Source organism: Phoxinus phoxinus, assembly GCF_949152265.1.
Source record: "Phoxinus phoxinus genome assembly, chromosome: 24".
Lineage (NCBI taxonomy): Eukaryota > Metazoa > Chordata > Actinopteri > Cypriniformes > Leuciscidae > Phoxinus > Phoxinus phoxinus.
Window position 1 is genome coordinate 9,464,880 of NC_136899.1, and position 18,861 is coordinate 9,483,740.

Sequence of the window (18,861 nt, forward strand, 5' to 3'; positions counted from 1 at the left end):
GGTAAAATTGAGACTACAGAGGGTGGTGTTATATGAAAGTGATCTTTACATTTTACACAATTATTAGTATACTTATGGCATGTCTTTTCATAGGGATAAATAGATCATTATTCTAAAAACAATATTATGTTTTGGGGGAAAATAAAGCATTGAAATGTGTTAATATTTGTAAAAAAAAAAAAAATATATATATATATATATATATATATATATATATATATATATATATATATATATATATATATATATATATGTTCATGTTTATCCTAATGTACCCAGCTTACTTGTAATTTCATTCAACCAATAATAAAACAAAATCTGTACACAGAGAGGGAAAAATGTATACGGTTCAAAAACACAAAAACATGCATAAAGCTAACAGATAATTTCTCTCCAAATATAGTTTTATAACTGCTTTGAAGTTATATAATTTTAAATTTCAGTGACCATGGGACATAACAATAAAAAAAATGCATAATTAATTCATAATTAATATTATGTAGAAATTCCAAATGACCTATATTAAAAACCTTTTATTAATTGTATACGTGACTTCATATATTGATCAGTATATATGAAAATATAATGTGTTGTACAACTGTTAAAGCAAAAATAAAACAATTAGAGTAAGAAATAACAATATAAGAACTTACTCTGTAAGTAATTTACTCTGTAAATGTTGTTCATTATTTTAATCATTACAAACATTTTACACAATAATAAAGAAAGCCCTTCTATAAATTTTAATATATAGGGTGCAACCAAACAGAGGTGGGTGAGACTGAGAAATAAAAATATCCCCATGAAAAGACAACATTCTGCTATAACTGTTCTTTACCGCTTGGTGGCACTATTCTATTTCACGAAAATAACATGACCGTAAATGACGAGCTTTACAAGTCTTCAAAATAAAAGTCCTGTTACTGCTTATAACTCAGAACAATCAGATAGGCATAGTAACTACATTTACATACACCAAGAAGACCGAGTCTATCTTTTAATGTATGTGTCATAAATAATTTCTCACAAGTAATTACAAAATAAAATTGTAACTCAGATATTCTGCCAGAACTATTCCTTATATTCCTCATTCCTTGCTTACCTATTGAGTTGCTTTTCTATCTATCTATCTATCTATCTATCTATCTATCTATCTATCTATCTATCTATCTATCTATCTATCTATCTATCTATCTATCTATCTATCTATCTATCTATCTATCTATCTATCTATCTATATCTATCTATCTATCTATCTATCTATCTATCTATCTATCTATCTATCTATCTATCTATCATTATTTGATGATTTTTTTTTATTTTGTGCTAACATACAAATGACTGAGCCTTAATTTTAAAAATGTTTTGCCTTAGGGAACCCCACAAAGATTTGCTGTGTCCATCATATTATTACAAATATGCTTAATAGGACTTAATATCGTTATATTACATTTATTATTTAAATTTGAATCAATTATTTTTTAAATGTATTGTTGCTGTTTCTGTGCAAAGTTAAGTTGAACTTTAATTCTTGAAACAGAGGGAAGTCAAATCCTCAGCCACACTGAGCTAGTGTGTGTGTTTTCTGGCTTCAGCTCACTGTGTGGTGTTGATCCTCCTGAAACACTCCTGCTCACTCAGCCTGGGGTTTGGAGCATGCAGAACATGCTGACAGTAATTGCAAACGCATTCAAGGGCGGTGCCAAAATAAATGTAGGTATCATAAGTGTCTGTTTGGTTATCTGTTTGCTATTAAAGAGACAGAGGCATTGAAAGATTCAAGCTCTGTTTAGCTTAGGGGCATTAAAAGATTTACAAGAGGCTAAACTAGATCTCTGTAGACTCATCGACCTTGTAGATGGTGTTCAGTAAATACAAATTCATGCTTACAGTAAATTAAATGGACACTGAACTGATTGTATTTGATTAAAAGGCAGAGTCTGCACTGGTTTGGTGCCTCTATTGTTTGTTATCTTATCATAATAGTTTGTTTAAGCCATTCAGAGCCTGTGGTACAGTCCAACTGTAATATATTGAAATGAGAATTGATGTTTGTTCTTACATGGACGTCATTACAAACCATATTGTGTTTTAAACGATATATTAAACTAACCATGTTTCTAAGATCTAACCTTATTTAACATGCTAACACAATGTACTAAGACGTTCTGTACTTAGGCTGAATGAATGTATGTGTGCCTTTTTTGATGAAAACTCATGACTTGTGTGTGTGTGTGTGTGTGTGTGTGTGTGTGTGTGTGTGTGTGTGTGTGTGTGTGTGTGTGTGTGTGTGTGTGTGAAAATAACATATGGGAAATGAAACTAGACAGATGTTAGAATCTTGTGATTAACAATGAAGTAATCATTAAAACAAAGTTTGCTTTACCTAGTAACAGAAGGGTTTGCATATCATGTTAAATAAGGTTGGTTTAAAAGATAGTTTACTTATCTATTAAAATCCCAGGTCTTTTTCCTGATATGTCATTTAGCTATTTATATGATTTTCTTTATACTATCTTTATAATATAGTTAATTCAGTAATGTACAAAATGTATACAGTGCAATGATTTCTATCTTTTTGGTTGTTTTATAGGGTGCCCAGACAGTGTCCGAGGTAAGATCTGGACTTTAACTTCTCCATGTGATCCAGCAACACCAGCTCAACCATCCTATTAGTGTCACAGGAATATGTTATCAAAAATAGAAAAGTGTAGTCTTCTTCAATCAGTTGGGTTATATTTAATCATTCATGCCAGATCTAAAACGTTTTGTTTACTTTTAATCTCGAGTCATTTCAAAGACTACATACACATTATGGAATATCTGTGTTATTATATAGTTGACCAACTGTAACACTACTGTTCAAAAGTCGGCAAGATTTTTCATGTTTTTGAAAGAGGCATTTATTTGATCAACTAAAACTAGTGGGCTAATTTAGTCAAATATTATTATAATTTAAAATAACTGTATTTTAAATTGTACATTATTCCTGTGATGTCAAAGCTGAATTTTCAGCATCAGTCCTCAGTGTCACATGATCCTTCAGAAATCATCCTAAAATGCAGATTTGCGGCTCAAGAAACATTTCTTACTATTATCGATGTTGAAAACAGTTGTGCTGCTTACGTTTTTCATGGAAACAGTGATATATTATTTTTAGGAATCTTTGATGAATAAAAGTACTGAAAGAACAGCATTGATTTGATTATTATTATTTTTTTTACAATGTAAAATTCTTTAAAATGAGAATAAATATTATACAAATATTAATTTCTTTACTGACCTCAAACTTTTGAACAGTATTTTAGGTACATTAGTGTTTCACAGTATCGAATGGCCTTCAATATCTCACATGATGATTCTTGTCAAATTAAATGCTTTTTCATAGTTGTATTTCGGCTCTGCACTTCTCGCTTCCCCAGGGCTCCAGAATGGTGGTATCAGCACGTTCTTTTGCAGACTTCACACCTCAAGCCAGCTTTGACATCAAGGTAAATTCTCATATTAGCTTAAACCATGCACAGAAAACTTTGTTCATTCAAGAAAAAAGTAAACATGGTTCAATCTTAGAGGTGTGACCTTCATCGCTTGGACGAAGGCCCTGCGTTGCAGACGGTGCTCACCAGAGAGGATGGACTCAGGTACTACCGCACTATGCAGACCATGAGACGCATGGAGCTGAAGGCAGATCAGCTCTACAAGCAAAAGATCATACGAGGCTTCTGTCACCTGTATGATGGCCAGGTAATTCAAAACTGAATACCTTGTAGTCTATAACAGCTGTGTACACACATAACACAGTCAATGTCAAATGATTTGTCTTCTCGTTACCTCTCAGGAAGCCTGTGCTGTAGGCATTGAGGCTGGTATCAATCCCATGGATCATGTGATCACGGCATATAGAGCTCATGGTTACACCTACACCAGACGTGTGTGTCACGAACCACACACAGGAAGCAGGGGTTAGATCCATTTGCAGTTTATTAGGGTTATCCGTACTCGTTAACAGTCCAGGCAGGGGTCAAAACCAGAGAAGCAATCCAAAAACATAAAACAATACAAAACGGGCAACAAAGCAGAACTCGGAAGTGGTGTGATATTATACAAGGACTCCGTGACAGACACTAAAACAGACAGGGTATATATACACACAGAACTAACAATGAAACAGGGAACAGCTGGGAACAATGATGACGGGGAACAGCTGAGTGCAGTGAACAGTGATTAGTGCAGACAAGGATTGTGGGGAATGCAGTTCATAATGTGACAGACACGTGGGGGACGAGGACCTCTAGTGGATACCCGGGGATACACAAACCAGACACTGTGACATAACCCTCCTCCTACGGAGCGGCTACCAGAGACGCTCCAAGACATAACAAATAAAACAAGAGTACAGGCGGAAGGTGAAATGGTGGAGGATCAGGGGGCGGCACGGGGGGCCAGGTCCATGGAGGGGAACAGGAACAAGGGGGAACGGCTTAAGCGGTGGCCAGGGCGAAACAGACAGTCCATCGGGCGGCCAGGGCGAAGCAGACAGTCCATCGGGTGGCCAGGGTGGTGAAGACCCCTCGGGCGACGACCAGGACGAAGACGACCCCTCGGATGGCCACGGCGGTGAAGACCCCTCAGGCGGCCACGGCGGAGAAGACCCCTCGGGTGGCCATGGTGGAGACGACCAGGGTGAAGACGACCACTCGGGCGGCCATGGCGGAGACGACCAGGGTGAAGCCGACCACTCGGGCGGCCATGGTGGAGACGACCAGGGTGAAGACGACCACTCGGGCGGCCATGGCGGAGACGACCAGGGTGAAGCCGACCACTCGGGCGGCCATGGCGGTGAAGACCAAGGCGGAACAGAGACAGACCCTGGCTCAGGAACAGCAACAGACACCGGCTCAGGAACAGCAACAGACACCAGCTCAGGAACAGCAAGAGACACCAGCTCAGGAACAGCAACAGACACCGGCTCCGGCTCGGCAGACGTGACGTGAAGCTCAGGCTCGGCAGACCTGACGTGAAGCTCGGGCTCGGCAAACGTGACGTGAAGCTCGGGCTCGGCAGACGTGACGTGAAGCTCGGGCTCGGCAGACGTGACGTGAAGCTCGGGCTCGGCAGACGTGACGTGAAGCTCGGGCTCGGCAGACGTGACGTGAAGCTCGGGCTCGGCAGACGTGACGTGAAGCTCGGGCTCGGCAGACGTGACGTGAAGCTCAGGCTCGGCAGACGTGACGTGAACGGTCTCTGGATCGGCAGTACTCGCATGTCTTCTCCATGCATGCAATACAACCACCGCATAAAAAAGGAAGACAATCCTATTGGCCGTGGCAGGACTGATGGTGGGCAGCCCCGGGGCGACCTCCAGGACGACAGGGGGCTGTTCGAGGACGACCTCTGGTACTGGAACGGTCTCTGGATCGGTAGACATCCTGTGCCTCCTCCACGCATGCAGTACCGCCACTGCATAAAGGAGGAAGACCGCTCTCTTGGCCGTGGCAGGACTGATGTTGGGCAGCTCCGAGACAATCTCAGGGACGACAGCGGGCTGCTCGGAGGGGACGGCCTCCGGGACGACAGCGGGCTGCTCGCAGGGGACGGCCTCCGGGATGACAGCGGGCTGCTCGAAGGGGATGGCCTCCGGGACGACAGCGGGCTGCTCGCAGGGGACGGCCTCCGGGATGACAGCGGGCTGCTCGGAGGGGACGGCCTCCGGGACGACAGCGGGCTGCTCGGAGGGGACGGCCTCCGGGATGACAGCGGGCTGCTCGGAGGGGACGGCCTCCGGGACGACAGCGGGCTGCTCGGAGGGGACGGCCTCCGGGACGACAGCGGGCTGCTCGGAGGGGACGGCCTCCGGGACGACAACGGGCTGCTCGGAGAGGACGGCCTCCGGGATGACAGCGGGCTGCTCCGGGATGGTCTCTGGGTCATTAAGGAGGCAGGAAGTCTTCCTCCTCCTCCACCGTGTTCGATGGCGAGGAGTAGGCTCCAGGCGGGACAGGAACAATGGTGAAGGGAGCTCTGGGTCAAGCATCACCGGCCCAGGGTGGAAGAGCGACTGAGGCGGAGAGTGGTGCTGGAAGTCGCCTCTAGTACCTCCTCCCCTGCAGCCTCCACGGGTCCCAGAAAACTTGGCCAGGCGGGTTCCCTCAAAAGATTCCTGCCTGACTGAAGGAGGCTCAGGGGATTTGGTCGCCATGATCTCCGTTTGATGGGCCCATAGCGCAAAACATTGAAAAATGTTCATCCGCGGTGGAACCTCCTTCGAACTCTCCCTCTTGATGGCTGGGGAAGAGCCACGAAAACCCTTACCGCTGGATCTATTCATGACGGAGTCCTTCTGTCACGAACCACACACAGGAAGCAGGGGTTAGATCCATTTGCAGTTTATTAGGGTTATCCGTACTCGTTAACAGTCCAGGCAGGGGTCAAAACCAGAGAAGCAATCCAAAAACATAAAACAATACAAAACGGGCAACAAAGCAGAACTCGGAAGTGGTGTGATATTATACAAGGACTCCGTGACAGACACTAAAACAGACAGGGTATATATACACACAGAACTAACAATGAAACAGGGAACAGCTGGGAACAATGATGACGGGGAACAGCTGAGTGCAGTGAACAGTGATTAGTGCAGACAAGGATTGTGGGGAATGCAGTTCATAATGTGACAGACACGTGGGGGACGAGGACCTCTAGTGGATACCCGGGGATACACAAACCAGACACTGTGACAGTGTGCCTGTGAAAGAGATCATGGCAGAGCTCACAGGTGGGGACGTCCTCCATTAAACTGCATTAAAGGGATAGTTCACCCAAAAATTTAAAGTATATTATCATCATTTACTTACCCTCAAGATGTTCCAAACCTGTATGAGTTTATTTCTTCTATTGAACACAAAAGAAGTTGTTTTAGAGAATGTTGGCTGCATAGAATTTTTCATTGTCATTGGCTACCTTCAACTGTCTGGTTACCAACGTTCTTCAAAATATCTTATTTTTAGTTCAACAGAAGAAAGAAGTTTTAATTTTTGGATGAACTATCCCTTTAAAATAGAAATCCTGCAGGGCTGAGTAAAATACAGTTTTTCCAATTTAATGTGATCTGCATACAGTATATACAACAATAACTCGATTCAGGATCACGTGACACTAAAGTAATGGATGCTGAAAATTAAGCGTTGCCATCACAGGAATAAATGACATTTTAAGACATATTAAATGTCATACATTATTGTCTTTAATGTATTTTTGATCAAATAAATATAGCCTTCGTGAGCAATGAGCATAATAAACTTTTTTCAAAAACATAAAAAAAAACATATTGACTCCCAACTTTTGAAGAAGTGTTTTGATAGTGTAAATAGCAGTTGAACTGTTATCAAATGAAAGATTTCCATAATTTACAGAGAATTTCTTACATAAGTCAAATGGACTGAAACTGGAAAATACCCAACTGACTCAAATCAAATTTAGAGTTTGTGAATTGGAATCAAATCAAGAAATGTGCAATAACCAGCTCGAATCTGAACATGTTCACAATCTATTCCAGGCCGAAGAGGTGGTGTTGCCAAAGGGAAGGGCGGCTCTATGCACATGTATGCCAAGAATTTCTATGGCGGGAATGGTATTGTTGGTGCCCAGGTAAGATGCACGCATCATATCTTACTACAATATTACATCAAGCATTTCTTAATCTAAATCTCACTTTGGAAGGTTCCTCTTGGGGCAGGTGTGGCCTTGGCGTGCCAGTATCAGGGTAAAAACGAGGTTTGTGTTACTCTGTATGGGGACGGAGCTGCTAATCAGGTGAGAGCAACTTCCTCCATGCATGCGCTCACAGGTTTGTGTGCAGTCTGCTGTTGCAAAATAACGCTTTATCTGATCTGTCCCCTTATCAGGGCCAGATCTTTGAGTCATTTAACATGGCAGCTTTGTGGAAACTCCCCTGCATTTTCATCTGTGAGAATAATAAATATGGCATGGGGACATCAGTGGAACGGGCCTCAGCCAGTACAGACTATTACAAGAGAGGAGACTATATTCCTGGCCTGAGGGTGACTGTCTTTCTTTCTTTTTTTTTCTAGACGCCTCACCATGTTATTATATTCACCAGTGCATGCAATTTCTTTACAGATGTACATAAAAGGCACATGTGAGCAAATAAGTCAAGCCCTTTTCTTTGTTTTCTCCAGGTGGATGGTATGGATGTTCTTGGTGTGAGAGAGGCAACCAGGTTTGCAGCAGATTTTTGCAGATCTGGAAAGGTAACAGAAAAAATGACATATATTACTAACTTTACTAACAGTGAATTTCAACCATCAGTATGAAGCTCAAAAAAGTGCATCCATCCATCATAAAAGAACTCACATTTACTTTAAAATAATATTCACATTTAAAACTTTATAAAGTAAAAATATAGCTGCAAGCAGCAATCACCGGGGCCAAGCGCAAGCAAGACGACAAGACATGCCAAAGTGGCTGGGAGTGTGAGACCCACTGCAGCAAAGAGCAATTAAAGACATTTGAAGATGAATTTTGGCAAAATGGTTGAAAAATCACATACAATAACTAAAAATATGATTATCACTTTCGACCAATAGGTGGCGCAGTTACGAAACTGATGTGATGTGGTCAGAGTGAAGTGACAATGACACATACAAAGTTTGGTGTCAATATGTCAAGGCATTGCAGATATAAAGCCTGAATAGTCATTTTGGCATCATGCCTCAACTTTGCCACTGCGGTATACGAAAACGGTTTTGTCTATCGACACGAAATCCATAACTTTTACTCGGCACAGTCTGGAGATGACACGATCCGATTTTGGTGAAAATCGGACGTTCGGTCTAGGAGGAGTTCGAAAAAGTAGGTTTTAAAAGAAAATAAAGATGGCGGACAGGAACTTTGATTGACTATGGCAAAATTGGTATCTATGTTTTCAGCATAACCCAAGGAATCTATTGAGATCAGTGTCATTACTATAGGCAAATTTATTCAAAAGTTATTAGCATTTTTGGAAATTTCATTATAACTTTTGACCAAAAGGTGGCGCTGTCTCATAAATTTTTGAGTACTTTTAGGGCGTTGTACTGATGACCCATACTGAGTTTCGTAACGATACGTTCATGCGTTCATAAAATACAGCATTTTAGCACATAATTCAAAATGGCCGACAGCCAAAATGGCCGATATGGGAAAATTGGATATCAGTCGACTCAGCACGATGCCCTGAATCTAACGAGACCACTTTTGTGATTTTTGGACAAACCGTTCAGAAGTTATAAGCAAAAATATAAATTCTTCATATCTCCGGACCAGTAGGTGGCGCTGCGCCGAAACGCAGCATGTAGCCTCAGGTCATGCTTGTGATGACATGTACCAAATTTGGTCTGAATCCGATAAAGCGTTGTGGAGATACGGCCTTACGTCTGTTTTTGCAAGCGCTACGTAAAATTTATTTGCGCGGTATTCGAGAACGGTAATTCGAATCAACTTGAATTCCATAACTTTTTGTCGTCATGGTCTGGAGTTGATCTGGTTCAATTTTCGTGAAATTCGGAGCAATTAGGAGGAGTTCGAAAAAGTACGTTTTTCGGAAAATTCAAAATGGCGGGAAAACTATTATGACGGAAAATGACGTCATATGGTGCAATCGAATCGTCATGAGCTCAGGAATCAGAGGAAAAAAGAATTTTGTTTCTAGCCCTTGTGGTTCAAAAGTTATTAGCATAAACATGAGTGGAACTTTGAACAGCTGGTGGCGCTAGAGGGAATGAGTTGGAGACTCCAAATTTGCTATGGTGATAGTTCAGGCTGTCCTCTATCACTGTGCCAATTTTCATAAGTTTCCCGCAAACGGTTCTATAGGCTGCCATAGACGCCCAGTCGGAAAAAGAAAAAAAAGAAGAAGAATAAGAACCGGAACAGATACAATAGGTGCCCGCACCTTCAGTGCTTGGCCCCTAATAACTAGCTTCCGGCCTAAGAAAGTCATATACACCTATGGCTTGAGGGTGAGTAAATCATGGGCTAATTTTCATTTTTATGTGAACTATCCCTTTAACAAGTCAAGTAGGGCTTATAGATTTAAGCAAGGGCTAGTTTGTTACTGGTGGGAAAATGTTTGGCCTGTGCTCTCTAGGGTCCCATACTAATGGAGCTCCAGACATATCGGTACCATGGCCACAGCATGAGCGATCCTGGGGTCAGGTGAGGTTGACCTTCAACCTTCCCCCGTCCCAGTGGCAGGCGCTCATCCTTCCTCGTCGTGTTTAAAACCATGTCCTCATCTTCTAACCTCCATAATCACATTCTTTCCTTAGTTTTAGCTAGTTTGCACATCATAGCTCAGCTCACTATTCGCTGTACCTTCAATCGGTGCTTTTCTGCCCTTAGTTATCGCACACGTGAAGAGATCCAGGAAGTTCGCAGTAAGAGTGACCCCATCTCTATGCTGAAGGACCGCATGATTAGTAGCAACATGGCTAGGGTGGAGGAGATCAAGGTACTTCATTTTTACATGATTAATTTTTTTGTGTCTATTGCACTCTTTATTTTATCAAGAGATGAACAGACCTTAATCCTTTGATTTATGTTTTTAATTTTTAAAAATGTAATCTAATGGTGCCAAACATTGTGACTTTTGTGACATGTGCTATATGAACACACAAAAAAGAACACTTCTGATTCTGTACGGTCAAAAAAGGAACATTATAGGAAATTAATGGGAAATACGACAAATTAGAAAATACAGAACAATTTTATGGGGTCTCTGATCATGTCAAAATATATATCCAAATTCCAAATGCAAAATCTTATAAAAGTAAGTAATTATGTCTGAAAATACTCTTATAACCTACTGGGGAATAAACAGCATTATGATTTTCTTTATTTCTCCAATTATATAGCTCCAATCTGACTTATTTACTTAAACTGTAATAATTGAAAATTATATGAAATAATATATATTTTTTTACTAATATTTGATTTTATATAGAAATAAATGGTGCGTAATTATATCTGAATATTGTTTTGTACCATTAAGTCCTCTCAAAATATAAAATATTAAAGAATAAATATTATTGAAACAAAAAAATATAGTACATTCATTTTTTTAAATACAAACTCTTATTTAATTAAATGTCAGCATAAACATACATCACCAAAAAGGCAATACACATAATCTAGCAAACATTTATAAAGTATTTATGTCTGAAATTTTGCACATATATGTAAAAAAAATTAAAGATATAATTTCCGCAGTTGTTCATAATGAACAGTAGTAATGTTGTACAAAAAGGATGTTGCCATGTCGCTGGAAATAGAGTCACCGGTGTCCCAATGTGTAGTGAGCCAGGGTCCTTACTGTCCTTTCCATACCAGTGCCTGAATTGTACACAATGTACTGGTTCACGGCCTAGGAAGCTAGGGAGTAAATTGAGATGCACCCATTGTCTTTTTTACCTGCTGAGGATCACAAGACGGGCCCCTAAGTGATGAATACCTCACCCTATCATCACCTTATTATGTTGTTGTAATCACAACAGGACATTGATGCAGAGATACGTACGGAGATAGAAGAAGCAGCTCAGTTTGCTACCTCTGATCCAGAGCCCCCGCTGGAGGAGTTGTGCAACCACATCTTCTACAATGATGCACCCTTAGAGGTCAGAGGCACCAACCCCTGGACGAGGCTGAAATCCACGAGCTAAAGAACCTGCTGAGGATTCAGCACTTCAGTCCTAATAGTACAGGAGCTCTGTTTCTTAAACCTATACGCACAAAAAGATGGATGAAACTTCTGTTATCCATATAGTCATAGATATATTCCATAACAGCTGTTACTTAGCAAGTAGTTTTGCAGACTGTTAATTCATTTATATATTTAACTAAGAATGGAATTAATAAATATGTAATAACTTGACCTGTATTTGCGTCAGTATTTGAGTCAGTATTTGAGTCACTGAATCACGCATGAGAAGTGATCATAATTGACTCACCCAGCAGGTGTCGCACTCTCCACTTATGTGAATAAAGTGTCAAATCACTGACAAGGTACAGTACATGCCAATTCATTGGAGGTACATTCTTACGTACATTACAGTGTCATATGATGCCATCAAAAGATTATGATGGCTGATGATGAATCACACTGACGAGCAACACTTATTAAATAAATTGTGTCCATAGTGGATTTCAATATAAGCAAAATATGTATTTTTTTCCATTGGAATAAATATTAGAAATAACTATTAAACTGATGATAAACTTATTTTTATTTGGGCTTTCTTGTAGAGAAGAAATAAATAATTTTGTGTCCATAATTCGAGTCTGAATAGGTAATTATCTTATTTACAGATCATATTTCTGAGTGACCGTACTAATTTACTACCTTCCTTACAGTAAAAGTATGATATTAAACAAATGTAATTATTATATAAATACGTGTTTACTCGGATCACTCACAGGTTGGGGCATCAAATGCTCTGCACTCTCACCTGTCCGTCTACGATGAGCAGCACAGATTTAGCCCCTCCCCTCTACCATTGATTGACAAGCATATCAGCCAATCGAATGCGTCATACTGGAAGAAGCGGAAGTGAATATAGCGCGTAAACGTGTTTTTTTTCTGTCAAACGGGAAAGCGAAGAGAGCGAGAGAGAGATAGGGCGACTGGCGCGAGATCAGGGCACGGTCATTCTATTTCTATGGAAACGCTGCACTGACTGACAGAAGTGAGTGGACGAAAAGGTGGCGGCGCTTTTGGATACGTTACGCAAGTAACGGATTCCCAGCTTTCTCTATCAGTGTCAGGAGCGTGGAAACAAACAGGCATAATCTCTTCAAAGTAGCTCAGAATTGTTCTTTTGAATCTGATTCATAAAACAAGGGTACCTCCAAAAAGTGAAGATGCCCCTGGCACAACTAGTTGACCCTTGGCGAAAGATGGCAATCGGCAGTGCGGCGAGTGAGGTGAGTCTCCAACGCATATGAAGAATTATATCACTGACATGTTAGTTATAAAAGCATTACTTCTGTTTTTTCTTTTTTTTTCCTTCTTCTTTTTTCTTTTTTTGAGGCCGTTTCTATGTGCCGTTGTTGTACAACCTGTTCCAGATCTTTATCCGATGTTGGAGGATTAACGTTAGCGGTTAACGTTATAAAGTAACGTTATGGCCAGTGTGATGTCTGTGCGAAATGCTTTTTAAACGATCCGTTTGCCAAAGGCCCTTTGCATTTTTTCCCTTTTTTGACTTGTAGTTACTTAAATAGGATATGAGTTCACCTTGTTCACTGTGTTTTGTTAATAGAGACTTAAGTTTTATGAATGAGACGACGTAATGTTCATGAATCCGAGTCTGATTCATGCCGGTGCAGTGATGATGATGAATCGGTTCATCTGTGGGAATCTTTGCCTTGTCACTGAGAAATTTAATCAGTTTAGTTAACCTGTATGTGTGTGTATATTTATTAGTTGCAGTGTTGGGAAGGTCACTTTGGAAATATAATAGGTTACAGATAAGTTCCCCTATTTCAAATGTAATAAGTAACGTTAGTAGCCTATACCTATTTCACTTACTTTAATAAAGTAACTGATTACTTGTCTAAATGTCTATCTTTCTCTATCATTTTCAAACATTTAACCTTTATAGTAGTAGCCTACTCAACACTGATTGACTTTCAAAATCCTTCATCACTTGAATTAAGATTATAATTTAATTGTAAAGCACAGCCACCACATAATCAGACTTCAGCACCTCTTTTTACTTTGATGTCGTTCTGGGGTTAAATGCATATCTAAAATCATAACAAGAAATAGTTGAATAGCTATGATACTGTTTTTGAAATCAAATCTTTGCGTAGCTGTGACAGGAAACACTGAAATCAAACAATACCTAAAAAAAAAACCCAGTTAATCTTAAAAGTAAACCATTTACATAAACCCAAATAGAAAATAAAACCGTTACCGGATAAGCATGTGTCCTATTCTGTGTGTGGTTATTATGATACAATGATGAAATAACTATAGATCTGGCATGGTTACCAACCTTATTCAAGGAGATTTTTTTTTAAATATATTTTCTGTCAAAGTGTTCATAAATATAAGTGTGGTTGATAAAGACGTCTTTAGCTAGCTAGCAGACTAGCTAATTTGTTATGAATGGAGATTAACATTGTTAAATAAACTACTGGACATGCACCAAGCAATACAGAGCTAAAATACATCTAGAATACACATTAGTAGCATGGTGTGGGAATAGGCAATACATTTTCTACTTTATTTAATGACTGCTTACAGTTAACTGTAGGCCAAGTTTCATATCTGCGGATACTTCCTCAGGATCAACATTGAAACCTTCGATGTCGATAGCATTTTAATAGTTGGCAAACATATTTTGCACTGAATTGTTTGCAAGCTTTTCTAATTTCTGGATAAATGATTTTAAAATTTCCAGCACTAGAATACATTTTTATCACACGCCATGGTGGCAACTCTCAGACAGGTTGTAGCTTGAAGCTTTCAGCGGCAATGTGGATTGATGCAATTGTCAGACGTTGTGAGTTGCAAAATGCAAATACAAACGAGAACCAATCAAAAGTATCAGAATATCATCGCTTTACTAAATGGCAGCAGGCGTCGTGAACATCAAAAACAGGCAAAGCAACAAATTAATATTATTCAACATATCCTAGCTTTTTATAGAAAATATTCAGATGCAACCCCCTTTGTAATCGTTAACATTTTCGTAAGTACCTAACTTAATTATACATTTTTTCTCAGTAATAACAGATTACAGTTACATTTATTTTGTAATTAAATTATTTAACTCTGTTACGTGTAACTAATTACATCATGTAACCAACATTGATAGTTGTTATCATGCGTTGAGTCATGAGATGAGGCAGGAAAAAAAACAGGATTTTTTAAGATAATTCCAGATAATACTAAAGAGAAATTCTACCTAACCCAAACATGAAAATGAAAATTATGACACGCTTTACCTGCCCTCATGTTGTCCCAAAACTGTTTGACTTTTTATTAAATTTTTTCATTTGAGCAGAGCAAAATAACAATGATTGAGGTTGTTCTGCCTAATATTGCCTTTTCATGTTTCATGACATTTAAAACAATTTTTTTAAAATTTTTATCTTTTAGTATTGTTCGGTGAACTGTCCCTTTAAGGGTTAGTTTTGTAATTAATAAAATAATTTTCATTTTTGGGTGAATTAACCCTTTAAGGGGCAATTTTTTTCCCCCTTGGAATTTATTTTTAGGGGCATTTCTTCGTTTTATGAGTTTCTATCATTCATGTAACTATCTTTTAATCTTTTTTGATCTTTTAAGTGCATTTTTAAGTACAGTCAACTCGGATATTTAAGTCATTTCAACTTAAATCACATTAAACTGACTTTAAAAAATGAGTTTAATCTTGTAGGCTATAACAAATAAAAGTTTACTTATTTTGAGTCAAAGCAAAGCAATGTAACCACATACTGTATGTTGTCATAACTTATTCATCTTTTTATTTTTTTTTACAGTGAGTGTCTAAACCCACTACTATATAGGCCTAGAATAGAATGTAATGAGATGTATCAAATGTTAGAGAACAAATTTGAAATCTTATGCATTTTAGACAGAATTTGTGTGGCTAAAGATACATTGGAAGGATTCAAAGGTTACTTTACTCATAACAAAGTTTAAAAATGTATGTACTTTAGTCACTAACCCCCATCACTTTACCATGACTGTTTACTCTCTCTCAGACTGAGTTTGATCAGTTTCATTGCTGCATATTTCCTGAGTATTCAATACCCCTGACTGTTTTTTATGATGATTTGCAGAAGATAAGGGTTTGCATGAATTCATGCATGCAAATTACAGCAGGTTTATTAGAAAAACTCAATCCTGCTCTGTCATCTAATCTGGAACGACACAACAATTTCAGAAATTACTACAACCAGACTGATCCACATGTAATAAAGTCTGCCGCGATGGTATTGTAAAAGAGAAAGAGAAAAGAGTGGCAGGTAACACACTGTTCCCTTCCAGCCAGCAGACGATCACGGGCAATCCCTCAGTTTCACTCTCGCGGTGACAGATCGGCCCGTCTGAGGCGCCACCCTGACTAATTAACCCTAAACAGTCAATGACAGCATGTAGTCTAACAAGACGTTCCTCCACTATCATTTGGTGCAGAGGAACAGACGTTCGTATTGGCACGAGTGTGTGTCTGCTGTAGTAATCAAGGCTTTGTATCGCTCTTAGAAACTGATCCACACTGCGATTGTTCAATGTAGTCTCAGCCTCAGACGGACTGCCTACAGACCGCCCACAATCAGTTCGATGACTGTCTGATGAGTCATATTTCACGAAAAGAAAAGCACTTGTGAAATTCACAAGCCTCAATCAGATATCTGACAGCAGCTCAACATCCGGGAGTGTTAAACAAAATAATTTTCAGGGACCTGGATGATGATATGGCTATTTGATAAAGTTTGTCAGGTCAGTGACTAGTGGTGCATTTGTAATTGACTGATATTAAAGATTTTTTTTTGATTTATCAGTAACGGTTGATATTGGATATTACATTTTTTATTCTCATTTAAACTATTTTTACATTTCGATCAGTTTTGCCGTGAAGCCAGTTTCAATCATACTTTAGTATGTCATAATTATAAGTTGAAATTATGATATAAAACAAATTATGACAACATCTCTGAATTATGATATAATACATTGACATAAAATATGGCGATAAAAAGTGACTTGTATCATAATTAGGACGTTTTTATCATAATTTAGACTTTGTGATAATTTAAACTTTTTGTCATAATTTTGACTTAATTTCATAATTATGGATTAGTATTTCATAATTATGATTGACCAAAACATGATTTATTTATTATGTTGCGGAAATGGGCTTTCATAGTCATCTAACACTGACTGAAATTCTGCATTTAAAAAGACTTATTTTAGTGTTTTATTTGTAATTTATTTAGGCAAAATAATAAATAGTATAACATTTTATTATTGCCTGTTTATTGGGTCTTGACCATAACATGAAAATATTTATAAAAATATATAAATATATATATTATAGGAATTAAACTGTAAAAAGAAAAAAAATATATATTTATCTGAGGCTTACAAACTATATATTCTGTTTTGAGTTAATAATCAGAGCTTATTACTTTTGGACAAACAGAAAATCTGACCTAAAGTTCATGAAGATTGTTTATAATGGTATTATCTGGCACATAAAAATCCAGAACTTTGGTTGTTTTGTGCTGGTCAGGTGGTCTCTTCCTGTCGAAGTCGACAGTTCTTGGCCAGAATAAGCAGCAATGTGGACCAAGCATTATGCTAAGTGAAAGGTCTGACTATGCGCTACTGTGTTCGGTGCAGTTCAGACCTTTAACACATTATACATATTTTATTTTTTACTCGCAATGGTTCGTGAGACACTGATTTTCCATATTCACATTTCTCTCACATGACAGACGGAGCCCCATCATGTCTTGGAAGACTCGACAGGAGAAGATGAAAATCTATCATGTCAAGTGAGTGTCATGCCTCCCCCTGCCTCTACACTCTTCTTATGTCTCTCTCTCTCTCTCTCTCTCTCTCTCTCTCTCTCTCTCTCTCTTTTTTGGTCTTCTCAAGCTGTCTGTTTCTCAAACTCTTTCTACCTTTTTTAATCCGTGTCCTACTCATCTTTTCATGACATGTCCCCTCATGGGCTTTGATCTTCTTTTTTTTTTTTTTAGCTGTACAGTGTTTTGTAGCACTTGACATTTTTCAAAGAGCTTCTTTTCAAGGATGCAGCATAGAGAAGTGGCTCTTCTAAGAAGGTGGACTGAAATGTCCCTCCATGTACATGTGTATCTGTAAGGGGAGCTGGTGCTAAATGATAGCTATTGATCATGTGTTCCCCATAGAAGGCAATTGCATCGATTAGTCCTTTGATTGCCGTATGTATGTTGGGGAAGCTGGAAAACCAGCTTGTTACATGGACACAGTTTTACAGTCAAATTGAGTGACACTGTACTGTACTGTACTGTACCATACTCATTGTGTTGGGCCCAGAATTCCTGTGTCCCAGCTGAAAAGATACCAACCTAGACAACAAAGTACTCATTGTTTTTGTTTGTGGGAGCGTTTCTGTTCAAGCCGTAATGGTTGTTCTAGTTCAGGAAGGATTTTTCCTACACTCAGAGGCCATTAATGAGTTCATTATGACATCATGCAGTCTGACCTCATACAGGAAACGACGAAGACTTTTTAGGCCTCCTCTCCCACTAAAACACTCCTCCGTCTTCCTCTCTAGCTTGTGCTGAGAATCATTGATTTTTAAATGCAGGGCAGATGGACCTATGGATTTTGTTTGCTAAGAAAGCTGGTCCATCAAAAACATTCTCTAGAGTATTTGCTTTTCCCCCTGAACGTCCCCACACATAAGCACGCACTTAAACGAATAGAGTGTCTGAAAGCGGCTCCTCTGCAAATGTTGTGATAGACGTAGGTTAAATGCACACGGTTTCTTTCTTCGCTCCTTTTGTCTGCACACTTGTGTTTGGCCTTGTATTGAAAAATGTCATGAAAACACGTCATAATCAAAATAAAAAAAATGGGAAGCACTGTTTCTCCCTACATTTTTTTAAATAATATCTTTTTCAGATATTACACCGTGTCCTAATCAGAATCGATGCGATACGATTCCAGCGACGACAAGCAATTTGTTCAATCAAAAAACACAGCCAATCAGAAGAGCGTGTGGGCGGAGTCTCTCTGCGAGTGCACTGCATTCGAAACACTTTCAGTATGGCTTTAAAGGTCATGCAAAATTATATTCA

General features: G+C 39.0%; 3 protein-coding genes across 4 annotated transcripts in view; 2 read left to right on the forward strand and 1 right to left on the reverse strand.

Annotated features, from left to right (window-relative positions):
* The first annotated feature begins 1,547 nt into the window (after window positions 1-1,547).
* Window positions 1,548-11,927, forward strand: pdha1b (pyruvate dehydrogenase E1 subunit alpha 1b). The gene is made up of 13 exons (XM_079602340.1): window positions 1,548-1,713; window positions 2,594-2,614; window positions 3,423-3,491; window positions 3,571-3,744; window positions 3,839-3,933; window positions 6,741-6,775; window positions 7,556-7,647; window positions 7,720-7,812; window positions 7,905-8,060; window positions 8,199-8,270; window positions 10,148-10,215; window positions 10,402-10,510; window positions 11,553-11,927. The coding sequence occupies exons 1-13, from the start codon at window positions 1,657-1,659 to the stop codon at window positions 11,715-11,717; spliced, it is 1,206 nt and encodes a 401-aa protein (XP_079458466.1). The 5' UTR covers window positions 1,548-1,656; the 3' UTR covers window positions 11,718-11,927.
* On the reverse strand, window positions 3,966-6,524 carry LOC306992982 (uncharacterized protein). Its single transcript, XM_079602339.1, has 2 exons — window positions 5,202-6,524; window positions 3,966-5,012 (listed from the first exon to the last, which is right to left on the reverse strand). Exons 1-2 carry the CDS (start codon window positions 6,326-6,328, stop codon window positions 4,355-4,357), a joined length of 1,785 nt encoding a protein of 594 aa, XP_079458465.1. The 5' UTR covers window positions 6,329-6,524; the 3' UTR covers window positions 3,966-4,354.
* Window positions 11,928-12,471: 544 nt separating the features above from the next.
* The window catches only part of rps6ka3b (ribosomal protein S6 kinase, polypeptide 3b), a 35,345-nt gene continuing 28,955 nt past the window's right edge, over window positions 12,472-18,861 (forward strand). Inside the window, exons 1-2 of one of the 2 annotated variants that reach the window (XM_079602550.1) lie at window positions 12,472-12,978; window positions 17,509-17,568. In XM_079602550.1, coding sequence (XP_079458676.1) covers window positions 12,916-12,978; window positions 17,509-17,568 — 123 coding nt within the window. In that variant the 5' untranslated portion in view covers window positions 12,472-12,915. The remainder of the gene's footprint in view (window positions 12,979-17,508; window positions 17,569-18,861) is intronic. The other variant, XM_079602549.1, reaches the window with a different exon arrangement.

What these genes read in the sequence shown, in the direction of transcription:
- pdha1b (XM_079602340.1), top strand. Translation starts at nt 1,657, where the DNA reads ATGCAGAACATGCTGACAGTAATTGCAAACGCATTCAAGGGCGGTGCC. An exon ending in TACACCTACACCAGACGTGT is followed by an intron (nt 3,934 to 6,740) that starts GTGTCACGAACC and finishes ACACTGTGACAG; the next exon opens with TGTGCCTGTGAAAGAGATCA. An exon ending in ATTTTTGCAGATCTGGAAAG is followed by an intron (nt 8,271 to 10,147) that starts GTAACAGAAAAA and finishes TGTGCTCTCTAG; the next exon opens with GGTCCCATACTAATGGAGCT.
- LOC306992982 (XM_079602339.1), bottom strand. Translation starts at nt 6,328, where the DNA reads ATGAATAGATCCAGCGGTAAGGGTTTTCGTGGCTCTTCCCCAGCCATC. An exon ending in GAGCCTGAGCTTCACGTCAC is followed by an intron (nt 5,013 to 5,201) that starts GTCTGCCGAGCC and finishes GCTTCACGTCAG; the next exon opens with GTCTGCCGAGCCTGAGCTTC.